Here is a 12,512-nt window from a genome sequence, read left to right on the forward strand (position 1 = left end):
GGAAAGGGACAACGTTGATGAAAAAAGTTCACATCCAGCAGCTTCTGAGAAAAGTAATTTTAGCTTCGCAGTATAAGGTGAAGGGACTTGGCCGGCCAGTGACTGGGCTGCAACCCTGCCCGCCCCCGCCCCAAGCTGCCGTTCTTGGGTCAGGCCCTCTTCAACTGGCATTTCCTGTCACGGGCCATCACCAGCTGGGCTCACCGGGCACCTCACATTCAGGAGGTGACCGCCTAAGGGCAGGGCTGGGCAGAGGTGCATCTTCCACTCCCCAAGCCGAGCCCTGCCTGGTCCTCAGGGATTCTGTTGGAAGATACGTGGCGGGGACCCATGGACGTACAGCTGAGGGTGAGGTTGGAGGGCTGGGCGGGGGCAGGGGGAGCCTACCCTTGCAGAGCTCTCGCGTGATGGGAAGCCCTGTGCCCAGACCACCTACACCCACAGCTCCGAGTCTGGGCCAGTATCCTGGGCCTTGCCTGAGACGTGCTTCCAGGCACTTGGCATTGGGTTTGACCAGCCTCCAGTTAAATATTGCTTGCTCCGTGCTAGAGGACAGCCGCGGTTCAAAAGTGAAAGAAAAGGCGCCGAAATGGACTCAGGCTGAGCCTTCTAGCAGGTGGAAGGGCCAGGGTCAGACGGACAGTCGCTGGCTGAGGGCCAGCCGCCCATGAAGGCTGGAGTGGTGGGGGCTCAGCGCTGTGCGGGCAGTGAGGGGCAGGCTGCCGTGTAAGCCCTGTTCACAGCCTGGGGATCACTTTGCCGCGAGCCTCACAGCTGGCGGGTGGAAGGAAGGGGCTCCAGCACTAGGGCCCATGTGGGGTGGGGAGGCCCCTGTGAGCCTTGGGCTGCAGGTAGTCTGCCCCGCACCCAGAGGCGCCTCGTCCTTGCTTAGGGCCCTAAGTTGCTGGCTTTCCTGGCCTGTTGGTCCTTTCACAGACATGCTAAGAACCAAATCCTGCAGTCAGAGGCCAGGCCGTGGGACCCTCCAGGACCCTTGACCCAAGGAAGGGTCATCAGGACCAGCTCCACCTGCCGCTGGCCGCGAGCTCAGGGTCTGGAGAGGGGCCCACAGCCCGCTGTGATCCCCGCTGGCCAGGACCTGTTCTCCACCCAGCCTCCCACACCTCAAGCAGCTCCCCCACTGGCCTGCAGGCTGGAGAGAACCCGAGTCCTCGGGAAGGGGCTGGGGGGTGGCCACGGCCTGCACCCAGTGCCTGCGCCCTACTTCCTGCTGAGTTCCCGGGCCCGGCAGGTGGCAGCCTCCACAGCGCTCATGGCCGCCGCCCGCAGCGCGCCCTGCTCCAGCGCGTGGAGCCCATAGATAGTGGTGCCGCCGGGCGTGCACACGTCAGTCCGCAGCTGAGCCGGGTGCTGCCCCTTCTGCAGAAGCATCTTGGCCGTGCCCTGGGGAAAGTGGCATTGGGGTGACTCGGGGGAGGCCAGCAGCCCCTCCTTGGCTCAGCCCCACCCCCACCCCCGCCGCCCCGTCTCAGCCCAGGCTGCTCAGGCCTGCCCTCTCCCTTCCCACAGCTCCCAGGAGGCGTGCTGCCCCCTCCCCTTCCACACGCTCCCCCAGGACCGGGCAGCAAGGTCTCACCAGCAGGGTCTGGGCGGCAATGCGGTGGGCCAGGCCACTGGGCATGCCCATCTTGATGGCTCCTTCGGCCAAGGCCTCCGAGAAGGCACACACCTGTAGCAGCGGGGGGCGGGGACAAAGCCAGCACTCCCTTGGACACAGAACCCAGCCTGGAAAAGGCTGGGGACCCTCAGGAACAAGGTCCTGCACACCAGCCACCAGAGCTGAGGCCAGAGCCCAGGGGTCTGCCAAGGGGCCGGCCTCAAAGGCCCAGGAAGGCACAGATAACAGGGGGTGGGTGGCGCACACGGGGAGCTGCGGACCCAGCCGGGGAGCCATGGGGCCAGGGGCTGTCGGGGGGGCTCCACAAGGCCCCACTTTGCCGAGGGAGGGCCGGCCTGTGAGGGCAGGGGTTGGGGTGCGGGGACCAGACGACACTCACAAAGGCCACACCGCTGCCGCTGAGGCCAGTGTGGACGTCCACCTGGGCCTCGGGCACCTCCTCGCACTGCCCGCAGGCCTCCAGCAGGGTCCGCAGGAGCCCGGCCTCGCCACTGCCAGCATGGCGGCCCCGTGCCATCACCATGGCCCCCTCCTGGACCACGCAGGGCAGGTTGGGCGAGACCCGCAGCACTCGCGCCATCGGGGGCAGCAGCTGGCGGGAGAGAGGCTGCGATCAGGGCGGCTGTGGGGTCAGGCTGCCGGGCAGGCACACGCCGGGCCAGAGCAGGCTCCCCGCTACTTCCCGGGCGTGGCGCCCTAACCCCAGCCCCCTAGCCACCTGGCCACCTGTGCAGGCCGGCTGAGAGGCTGTCTGCCCCCCAACCCACCCATCCTGGTTTCTGGAAGGGCTGGACCCAGGCTGCAGCCGGGCTGGGATGGCAGGGGTGGGAGGCCAGCAGAGCCCACCCTGGGGTCAGAGCCTCAGCCCCCACTGCACCCCGACAGGCCACTCACCTCCTCCAGGGTGCTCAGGGAGACCCCAGCAGCCACAGACACCAAGATGTGCTCAGCGGTGACCACAGGAGCCACCTCCACCAGGACAGCCGGCAGGATGTGGGGCTTGGTGGCAAAGAAGACGAGCGAGCAGCTCTGCAGCACCTCCCGGTTGGAGTGGCTGGTCTGGCAGCCCAGGGCCTGCAGCAGGGTTGCCGGGACCAGGCCCACGTCAGCGGGCATCCTCCCAGACCACGGCCCTCCCTGCCGGAGCCCACCCTGCAATCCCACGGGCCCCCCATTGCAAACGGCCCTAAACTAATGCCCATGACGCGCCCAGACCACCCGTTCTCGCTCAGGATCCAACCTCAGATGGCCCTGGTGTCAGCACCTCCTCGAGCTCTCTGATCCCAGTGAGTGCCCGTGACATTCCCGCCCGTCCAGCATGCACACGCACACGCACACCCCTTTACCCCACCCGGGCCTCCCACAACCTTGACTTTCCTTCTGGCCTTTGACCTCCCCTTCCCCAGCCCAGCCCGGCCCGTGTCAAAACTTTAGCTAAGTAAGCAGCACTTCCCTGGCCCCAAGGAGCCAAGAGCCATCTGAGCCCTGGGAAGCCTCCACTCAGAGGAGCTGCCCGGCTCACCCGGAAGCGGCAGAGGTTCCTGTCCGTCGGTGCGCTGGCCAGCACGTGCTGAGCTTCCACTTTTCCTGGAAGGAAAGGCAAAGGCGGGTAGGGGGTGTCAGTGAGGATGTGGCGCGGGGAGAAGCCAGCCTGGCAGGCCCCTTACAGCAGGTCTCAGCCACACCTGGGCCACGCGGAGCCTCTCCAAGAAGCCAGGTGCTTGGCGGGGCCGCTCCACTCGGCTGGGACCAGGCAACCAGCTTCACTTGATTCTACTCAGCAGTCATCGCTGCCCACCTGCTGCTGCTGCTGAGGCCAGACGCCCTGCCGGACACAGGGGCCGGGAGCTTGCCTTGTCTCGTGAGGACACAGATCCCAGGGACCCCTGCCTCCGGGAACGGTTAGGCTGGGGAGGGGGCATGGTGGGTAGGGAGGCTGGGGTGGGGGATGAGCTTCCTCCGGAGGGGGGGTGCATCTGTACGGGGACATCCAAGCAGAGGCTCAGTGCCCGTTTGGTAGAAATCCTCTACAGATCAGATTTCTGTAAAGTCTAGCAGGAAGGCAGAAGTGCACCCCACGGCCTCAAGAGACGGTGGCAGCACTGTGAGACTCCGTGCAGCAGGGGAGGCAGGTGATACTCCAGGTTTTACAGGTTTAAAACACCTGAGACTTGCAGTAAACTGTTTTCTGATGATTTTGACCTTTCTAGACCTTGACATATGGCTGAAGGCAGAAAACCAGTCCACATCTACATATAAAGGTTTCTAAATACTGTGGAACCTCCATCCCTGCTATAAGTGGTGCTCGACCGAGGATGATTTTGCCCCCCCGCCCCGGGGACATTGACAGTGTCTGGAGACATTTTGGCTGTCACAACTGGGGGTGTCACTAACACCTAGTGGGGAGAAGCCAGGCAAGGGGCTAAAGAGCCTACAATGTGAAGAATGGAGAATGCTGTGGCCCCAAATGTGCACAGTGCCGGACACCAGGGGTGCAGCCGGCGAACAAACAGAAAGAAGAGTCGGAGGCTCAGAGCGGTCAGGCAGCTCGACCGAGGCACGAGGTTAGGACGTCGGCAGGAGATCCCGCGCTCTAAGCTAGGGCTGTCCAAGAGAAGTATCGCTCGAGCCACACACGTAGCTTCACATTTTCTAGTAGTCTTATTAAACAAGTAGGAAGAAACGGGTGAATTGTAGTACATTTTACTTAACTCAGGGTAGCCAAAATGTCACCCTTCCAACACCTAATCAATATTAAAAGTTACTAAGATACGTTATTTTTTGTTTGGATGATAAATCTTCCAAATTCGGCGTATATTTTATTCTGTGCACTCACAGCACATCTCAACTCGGACGTGGGGACGGCCGGCGCTGAGCCTCTCCACCACATCCCCTCCAGCCGCGCTCCCAGAGGAAGCAGAGACCGGAGGCACAGGGTCCGCGCGCGGCCCTGGCCCACGCCCGCCGGCCAGCCCCACCCTGGGGCCCCTGCGCGGAGGGCCCCGTGCTGCCCGGGGCTCCGCGGGGCAGGTGAGCTACGGAGAGGTAAGCCCGTCCCTCCCACACAGGCCGGTGTCGGACGCCCTCTAGCCCGCGGGCCCGGGACCCCACGCGCCCCACCTGCTTGGATGAGGCCCTGCGCGATGGCCTCCGCCATGCGGCCGGCGCCCACGAAGCCCACGCGCCTCGGGCCAGACTCCGCCGCAACCGCCGCCGCCATCTCGCCACCGCCCCGCGCCGCGCCCCGCCCGCGCCCTCAGCGCCGCCAATGGGCTACACCGCCCAGCACCTGCCCTCGTCCATTGGCTGCCGAGACCTCACGCTCCGCCCCCTCCCGCGGGCTCCACGCTCTATCGATCGCTAGCAATTGGGCTCACCCCTTCGCAGCTCATTGGCCGGAGAGATGTAGGGCGAGGAGGGGTGGGCCGCGGCGCGGGGCGCCGGGCGGGCGGCCACGATACTGTGTTGGCTTCTGTCCCGATGTGTGAAATTTCCCAAAGGGCAACTTGAGCTGGTCCTTAAAGGCGAAGGGCAGGAAAGGGTGGGGGCTCCCCTGGTCTTGTCCCAGAGGTGGGCGCCTCAGGCCGCTCGGAGCCTGCCAGTGGACCTGGGTGTGGCGGACAGGGTGGCCTGGTCAGGGCCTGTGGTCAGCTCTTCCCCAAGCCGCAGTGGGTCTGGGTGACAGCATAAAATTGGCACAGCCAGTGAAACGTGGGAGCAGGGGTCTGCTTTTCTGTTAAAGGAGGTCCTCAGGCCAGCCTGGATTCTGGTTTCTGAGGGCCTCTCAGGGAGCTGCAGGGGAGACCTTCATGAGGCCTAGGTCCCCGGCGGAGACCTGGCCCCTCTTGCTGGTTCTGTGGGAGATGGAGTGCTTCGCCAGGGCCAGGGCCCACCTTAGAGACTGAGAGGGGGAGGGTGGGTGTGGGTGTGGGCTGTGCTTGTAATTTTTGATTGACATGGGAAAAACAAGGTTGAAGAACTAAGATTGCAGTTTTTAAGACTGAATTTTAAAGATGTTATTTTCTTTAAACTCTACTTTGACACGTTCAGAGCTCTTCAACAATGAGATCCCTTCATTCCTTCAACGCTGCCCCTTCAGCGTGGGGGCCCTGCTCTGGGCTGGGAACGAAGGGCACACAGCAGTGGAGTGCACAAACCCCCACCCCGCAGACTTGCATTCTGGCTGGAGAGACAGCCCCTCTACGATAAACACACACCCCATAACCCAAGGGACAAGTCAGGACACACAACCACTACTTGAGGCCAGGCACGTCCAGGCCTCTCTGCCCCGCGCAGGGCCTCCTTCCCCCCATTCTCACTTGGCTGACCCGAGCTCCCACTCAGGGACCACCCCTCCCCCTCTCCCTGAACGCCCACAGGGGCAGACCCTTCAGATTCACAAAGGGCTGGCACCCAGGGGATACAGCATGAAGGGCCGACCAGGTCCTGGAGCTCCAAGCCCTGGGGGGTGGGGGAGGGGAGGTGTTTCCAGAGAAGCAAGCAGGTGGGGTGGGCCTCAGTCAGCAGAGACCTAAGAGGTGGGCAGGCACTGATGTGAGAGGGGCAGGACTGGCCCCTGGAGAGGCCTGTGGGCCGGGGTGGTGGTAACAAACGCAGTGAGGGATCAGCTGGACACGGGACGGGGGGTGGGGCTCGCGTGGCCGGCACAGGGAAGGCAGCCCACAGCGCCTGAATGAACAAAGCAAGTAAGGAACGTGGCAGGCACACCTGGGGCCAGAAGAGAGCTGGGAGTCACTGGTGTGAAGACAGCAAAGGGTACCCCAGGGGAGGTGGGCCCCGGAGCCAGGGAAGGTGCCTGGGTCCTGGGGGAAGCACACCCGGCACTGACTGGCTAGGCGGAGGCCGGTGGGTCAACCGGTCCAGACTTTCCTGTTGAGGATGGGAGGCCTGTGCCGCTCACTGCCGTGCCCGCCAGGCCCACTCTTGCGTGACACCTATTGCTGCCCATGGGAGAAGGGCAGGCCAAGCCCCAGCACCCAAGCTGCTACCTGAGGGCTAGGGCGATGAGGGGCCAGGCCTGACCTGGCCAATCGCCACTGCTCTCCTCAGATCCATCTGTGTTCCTGCTCAGCCTGTCCAAATCCAGACCCAGCCTCTTTCCCCAAAGTCCTGGGATGGGGGCGGGTAAGCCCGGGGAGTGCAGGTTACCCAGGCCTGCACCCGGCTGTGCGTGGAGAGGCTCGGCTCTCCCCGCAGCCGGTGGGGACTGCCGCAGGTGCCTGCCCTTTGTCCCCGCCGGCTGACAGTCCAGCCTCTCCTGCCACCTGCCCACACACCCACCTCTCCGTGTCTCCGGCCACTGCTGCCCTTCTACCCCAGGGACAGTTGGCCACCGTGGCCCAGCAGCTCTTGGGGGCTGGCCAGGCTCAGGAGGCAGTGCTGGGGCGGGGGATATGGGGGGCTGATACAGAGCTGCCGGGGCCAGGCCTGTGGAAACGCACTTTATTGGCTCCCAGGGATCAGAAGTGTACATGCTCTGCGACTGGCGTCGGGGAGCAGGGTGCTGGGCCTGGCCAGGCCTTGGCTTCCCTGAGGACGGTGTGAACGGTGGCCTCACCGGAGAGTCAGCCAGGTCTACCCCGGCAGAGGGCGTGGGGCAGGGGCCGGCCGCCACGAGGGCAGTGCCCTCAGCCCCGGCAGGTTCTGAGTGGCTGCCGCTGGGCTCTGCTGGCTGAGCGCCGGGGAGAGGGCGGCACCCGCTCCCGCCGCACACTTCACTTCCGGGCCTGCTCGTAGTTGTCAGTGAACCAGGCACAGGTCTCCTGCACGGCTGCAGAGGCGGGCGGGTGAGGCCCAGGGATGTAGGGCAGTCACCCCGTGTCCTGCCTCCACGGTGAGGGTGTGGAGGCCAAAGCTGCAGGGCGTCCACCCCCAACTGGCAGTAGGGAAGCTGAGGCCTGGGGAGGGGCCGGGCGGTCCTGAGGGTTGGGGTGGGAGGGCTCACCCTGCTTGAAGGGCGTGAACCGGAAGTCGGGCAGGTAGGCCCGCAGCTTGCCATTACTCGCCGTCTTCTTAAACTGCCCATCTGACTTGGTTGTATCAAACTAGGCACCTGGTCAAGGGCACAGCAGAAGGGGCAGCCCACCCTTCCACCAGCCTGCCCTTGAAGCTTGTCTAGCCTTCCCAGGGGGAGCCTCCAGGAGAAAGCAGCAGACACCCTCCCCCCCCCGGCTGCCAGGGTGAGTGCCATGGGTGCGTCACACCCACGGCCTCCTGCAGGGAGGCCCACGCTCTCCCGCCTAGAACCAAAGGATACGGTGACCTCCCCATGGAAGTCCATGGCCTCCACCACGGCCTCAGCCACCTCCTGGATGGACACCTCATCCTCCTCACCCACTGTGGGGACCGAGGGGCCAGTGGCCAGGTCAGGCCTCCTCTGCCTGGACCCGCTGCCGCCCAGCCCCACAGACGTTCCCGCTGCCCTGCTCAGCGGCTCTCAGGACAGACGGGTGTCCTGCCCCACTGCAATGGGGGTGGGACTGCAGGGCACCCACCTGACAGGATGATGGGCTCCACCTCATCGTACTCCCGCAGGACCCAGATAAAGAGCCGGGCCAGGTCCTGGAGATCAGACAGCCAGGGTCAAAGGCCACAAATTATGGCCAAACGGGCCCAGGTCACCTCTCCCAAGTGCTCCTGCTTGGCGGGGTGCAGCCCAGGCTTGGCTGGGGCCCGGGGTACCCCCTTTGGGCAGTGCTTGGCCAGCTCAGCCCCAAGTCCTTTCTCCTGATGAGCTCAGAGCTGTACCCAGCAACGTCCCTGGGGAATGGAACGTACACGGACCCAGCAAGAACCAGTGACTGCTCCCCTGGGGGCTCAGCCTGGACACCCGGCCCTTCCTAGGCTCCCTCATGCCTCCCCACAGCCAGCACGGCAGCTCCAGGAGACGTTCTGGGGAACAGCTGTGCCCCTCGCGGCACCAACCAGTGAGTAGATGAACTGCCTCCGAGGCCTCCCTGTGCCCCACACTGTCAAGGCTGAGCCGCGACCTGCAGGGTGGGGAGGGCAGGGGTCAGAGGGGACGTGCCAGCACCGCCCCTCCTCCCCGCTGTGCCCCAGGGGCCCCATCAAGCAAGCACACAGCTGTGCCATGGGTGGCGGTCACTCACTCTTGGCCAGATGCACCTTGTGGATGAGGCCAGGCAGCACGTGGCCGTCCTCGATGCTGAAGTTGTCATGGGGCCCGAAGACATTGGTGGGGATGACAGCGGTGAAGGTGCAGCCGTGCTGCTGGAAGTAGGCCCTGCGGGGCACAGCATCCCCTCTGGCCCTCATCCTCGGATCACGGGCGAGCCCCACCCCAGCCGAGGCTAGCAAGGAGGGGAGCCGAGATCTGAGCGCCCTGCCAGGGCGGCCCCCTGGGCCCACCCACCACAGGGCGTCTGGGGCCCCCTTCCCCGTTCTTGGCTGGCTTCAGCCTGGCACGCGCGGGAAGAGGACCTGTTCTGCACGTCGATCATCCTCTTGGCGTAAGAGTAGCCAAAATTGCTGCTGTGCGGGGGTCCGTTGTGAATCTGGGGAAGCAGAGGAGCCGCTGCTTCTCAGCCCTGCCCCCAGGCCAGGCCCCGCCCCAGCCCCGCCCCTCACCATGGTCTCATCGATAGGGTAGCTGGTCTTGTCGGGGAAGATGCAGGTAGACAGGCAGGAGACCACCTTTCGCGCCCCCACCTCGAAGGCCGAGTGCAGCACGTTGTCGTTGATGTGTATGTTTTTCCGCTGAGGGGGCAGGGGCAGGGGCAGGGCAAGGTTCAGGCCCCAGGCAGGATGCCAGCCCTTACCTGCCCCTCCAGGGACAGAAGTGCGGACACACCTGGCAGGCAGTACCTGGGCCAGCGGTTCTACCAGCTCCCAGGACCCACTGTCCAGAGACCATGGCCCCCTCCCAGCCTGTTAGTCCCACCCCCAGGGCTGTAGGAGGGTCCAGGCCTGCCTACTCTGAGGCTGGGGGAGGGCCCTGAGGAGAGGGCCACACCCCTAAGCTCAGGGCTGAGCCTGCCCACAGGGGCTGCTGCGGGCTAGGCAGGTGAGGTGCGAGCCAGGAGCCCAGGGGGCTCCACTCCCACACCCCCAGGAGCTCACCCCGCTCTACTGCTCAGTAGCAGTGAAGCCTTGGCTGGCCACACCCCTCCTCCAGCCCCTTCCGGGGACTTCAGCTGGCCAGGGCATTTGGGTGGTCTGGGGAGAGGTGGTGGCCGGGCAGCCTGCTGCGAAGGCTGTCACTGAGACGAGGAGGGCCCTGTGGCGACAGGGGCCCCCAGGGAAAATCTGGTCTAAGCTTCTGCCATCCCAGGCCCGATGCAGGGCCAAACCAGGCCAAGGCCAATTTTAGAGATGATGGGCCAGCCCTCAGAGGCCCAGCCAGGCAGGGGCAGGGCTGTGGGCGAGCCCAGCTCTCCTCCTGCCCCTGCCCCACACGTGCAACCCCTCAGGGCACATGCTGCAGGCCCAGAGCCCAGCTCACGCACCTCTGCACCCCTGAGCGCACTGTGGGCCTGGCTCAGTGCAGCTGGACCTCCTGGAACCAGGAGGGTCTGAAGGCCCAGGGGGCAGGAACCAGCCGGGGGTCACAAGGCAAACACTGGCTTGTCTCAGCTCCTCCAACCCCCAGGTTAGCTCTGAGGCTTTTCCTATTCGGCCAAATGCCCCCAGGCCCACCTGCGTGCCCCTCTACCTACAAATCAAGTGTGGGTCACTGGGGGCCCCTCAGGGACTTCCCTGGGCCAGAACAGGAGCTTGGGAAGTTGGCCAGGAAGTTCCCAGAATCCGGGGTCCTGGCTCCCAGTACTCACTGGGGCCCCCTCACTTACCCAGAAGTCCAAATTGTATTTGATATTCCGGAACAGGCCCCCCACCATTGCAGCAAGATGGATGACATGTGTGGGCCGGACTTTTTCAAACAGCGCTCGGGTCTGTGCAGCATCCCTGAGGGGGAGCCGGGCCATCAGGGGCTGCTTGGAGGCCCAAGGGAACTAGCACCCTGGCTGAAAGCACTGGGGGCAGGAGGCAGGCGGGGCCGAAGGTGGGAGGGTCAGGCTCTGGCTGGCATGAGGGTGTGGGCTTCCAGGAAGAGATGGGAGGAAGTTTGCCCAGAAGCAAAACTGCACACACCCAGGCCAGGCCAGCCACCTGGCAGGGACGGGCCTGACCTGAGGCTACCAGGCCCAGGAATAGGCCTGGCCCGGAGCTCTCAGTCTGGAGAGGGCATGGTGGGGCTGCTCCAGGGATGAGCCCACTCACGTAAGATCAGCATCCTTGGAAGAAACAAACACCCAGTCCTCTCCGGGCAGCCTGGCCCCATCTGCTACCACCTTCTGGATGGCTCTGCCCACCAGCCCAGAGCCCCCAGTCACTAGGATCCGCATGGACCCCTGGGGCTCACCCATGTTGGCTGCACCTGCAGGGCCAAATGGTGTGAGGCTGAGGCCATCCCGCTCCCCCGCAACAGAACCCCACTCCCTTGAGATGCCCCAGCCTAGGGTCACTGCCCTTAGCACTGGGCCTCACTGTGATTTCCAAGGGCTGGCCTGGGGCAACGGGCACAGTATAAGGTCAGCAGCGCAGGGAGACTGCCCACTGGGGACCAGACAGACCCATCTAGCCTGAGTCATCCCCTCCTCTCAGCCCTGCTCCCCAGGAAGTCCTCTGTCTAGAGCTGCACAGGGGCCCTAGGACTACCACCCAGCTGGGAGAGCCAGGCTCTGCCCGGCAGGCCCAACCCTGACCCCCACTGGGCCAAGAAAGGGAACATTCAGCTCCCCTCTGTCTGACAAGAGGGGAGGCAGCCAACCTTGGGACTGGGGGCTCCTGGCCCAGGTCGTTTGGGCTGCTCCCAGCCAAAGTCCATATGCTACAGACGGGGAAGGGGCGGCGCCTGTGTATGCAACCCGGGGCCCACCAGCGGCCGGCTGGTCCCAGCTAGCCTTCGAGAGCCTGGCTCCTTCTGGGCAGGTTGCGCTTCTGGCTAAGAAATGGACAGGCCTCGGGGCGCCACCACCTCTGAGGACCCTTCCTGGGGGCTGGAAATCTGCTCGGGCCGCTACAGGACGACTCTGACCCCGCTGCAGGGCCCCACGGGCAGCCCGGACAGGAGGGGACGCTGCCCAGAAATTCCGCTGCTCTCGAGAGCGCGCGCAGCGCGGCAGCAGGCCTTGGGGTAGACCCCACCACGGCCGGGCCCCTCCACGTCCCTCAGGCGCTTCCCACGCCCCCGGGTCTCCTTCCTGGCCCCACCTCCGAACCCACCGCATCTTGCAGCTGGGCCCCCTCCCACGCTTCCAGGCCCCTCCTACGCCCCCAGTTCCTGGTACCCCTCAGGCCCCTCTGGCTGTCACGGGGCACCCAAGGCCCAGGCCCCGGCTCGCCACACCACGCCCCCCGTCCCAGGGTCCCCTCGTGCCCCGCGCTGTCTCACCTGCGTCTTACCTGACCTGCCCGGAGAGCGGCTTCAGGCGCCGGTTGAGAGTCCTGCCACGCGTTGGGGTTAGGTGGAGGGAGCGGGATCAGGTCGGGCCCTCCCGCGGAACTCTGGGAAATGGAGTCCTGGCGGGGCGCCCCGGGCGTTGCTGGGAAATGGAGTCCGGAACCGCGCAGCAGCCTGGGAAATGTAGTTCTTCCGGCTCCTCCTCCCCTGGGCGGACCCCGACCCGCCCTTAACCCAGCCTGGCGCTGGTCGCGAGCCCTTGCTGGAGAGCGTGGGGGCGTGGGAGAGGAGGAGAGGCAGCGCGTCTCCGAAAGCCCGCAAGCTGTGGACCGAGGAGAGGCGGCAGAACCAAACACCGTTCTAAAAATGGAGAAGCTGCAACTCCTCAGTGCTTTCCTAGGGCAAAAACTGCATTTGTGAGAAACAACTGCA

General features: G+C 64.8%; 2 protein-coding genes across 4 annotated transcripts; both read right to left on the reverse strand.

Moving 5' to 3' along the window:
- Window positions 1–21: 21 nt before the first annotated feature.
- Window positions 22–4,877, reverse strand: PYCR3 (pyrroline-5-carboxylate reductase 3). The gene is made up of 6 exons (XM_059995279.1): window positions 4,760–4,877; window positions 3,162–3,226; window positions 2,534–2,713; window positions 2,019–2,231; window positions 1,598–1,690; window positions 22–1,404 (listed from the first exon to the last, which is right to left on the reverse strand). Exons 1-6 carry the CDS (start codon window positions 4,857–4,859, stop codon window positions 1,222–1,224), a joined length of 834 nt encoding a protein of 277 aa, XP_059851262.1. The 5' UTR covers window positions 4,860–4,877; the 3' UTR covers window positions 22–1,221.
- Window positions 4,878–7,092: 2,215 nt separating this feature from the next.
- On the reverse strand, window positions 7,093–12,206 carry GFUS (GDP-L-fucose synthase). Of its 3 annotated transcripts, none has more exons than XM_059995275.1 (11): window positions 12,072–12,206; window positions 10,898–11,054; window positions 10,468–10,582; window positions 9,248–9,376; window positions 9,101–9,174; window positions 8,770–8,903; window positions 8,585–8,649; window positions 8,155–8,221; window positions 7,917–7,996; window positions 7,605–7,704; window positions 7,093–7,430 (listed from the first exon to the last, which is right to left on the reverse strand). In XM_059995275.1, exons 2-11 carry the CDS (start codon window positions 11,041–11,043, stop codon window positions 7,375–7,377), a joined length of 966 nt encoding a protein of 321 aa, XP_059851258.1. In that variant the 5' UTR covers window positions 11,044–11,054; window positions 12,072–12,206; the 3' UTR covers window positions 7,093–7,374. The 3 variants fall into 3 exon arrangements, with proteins under 3 accessions (XP_059851258.1, XP_059851259.1, XP_059851260.1); XM_059995276.1 differs by having other exon boundaries at window positions 12,083–12,190; XM_059995277.1 differs by lacking the exons at window positions 10,898–11,054; window positions 12,072–12,206 and adding an exon at window positions 10,807–10,848.
- Between the last annotated feature and the right edge of the window lie 306 nt (window positions 12,207–12,512).

Source organism: Delphinus delphis, chromosome 17 (assembly GCF_949987515.2).
Source record: "Delphinus delphis chromosome 17, mDelDel1.2, whole genome shotgun sequence".
Classification (NCBI taxonomy): domain Eukaryota; kingdom Metazoa; phylum Chordata; class Mammalia; order Artiodactyla; family Delphinidae; genus Delphinus; species Delphinus delphis.

What these genes read in the sequence shown, in the direction of transcription:
- GFUS (XM_059995275.1), bottom strand. Translation starts at nt 11,043, where the DNA reads ATGGGTGAGCCCCAGGGGTCCATGCGGATCCTAGTGACTGGGGGCTCT. An exon ending in AATACAATTTGGACTTCTGG is followed by an intron (nt 9,377 to 10,467) that starts GTAAGTGAGGGG and finishes CTGCCCCCTCAG; the next exon opens with CGGAAAAACATACACATCAA. An exon ending in GGAGCCCATCATCCTGTCAG is followed by an intron (nt 7,997 to 8,154) that starts GTGGGTGCCCTG and finishes CGGTCCCCACAG; the next exon opens with TGGGTGAGGAGGATGAGGTG.
- PYCR3 (XM_059995279.1), bottom strand. Translation starts at nt 4,859, where the DNA reads ATGGCGGCGGCGGTTGCGGCGGAGTCTGGCCCGAGGCGCGTGGGCTTC. An exon ending in GGAACCTCTGCCGCTTCCGG is followed by an intron (nt 2,714 to 3,161) that starts GTGAGCCGGGCA and finishes ACCCTGCTGCAG; the next exon opens with GCCCTGGGCTGCCAGACCAG. An exon ending in CCCTGAGCACCCTGGAGGAG is followed by an intron (nt 2,232 to 2,533) that starts GTGAGTGGCCTG and finishes CTCTCCCGCCAG; the next exon opens with CTGCTGCCCCCGATGGCGCG.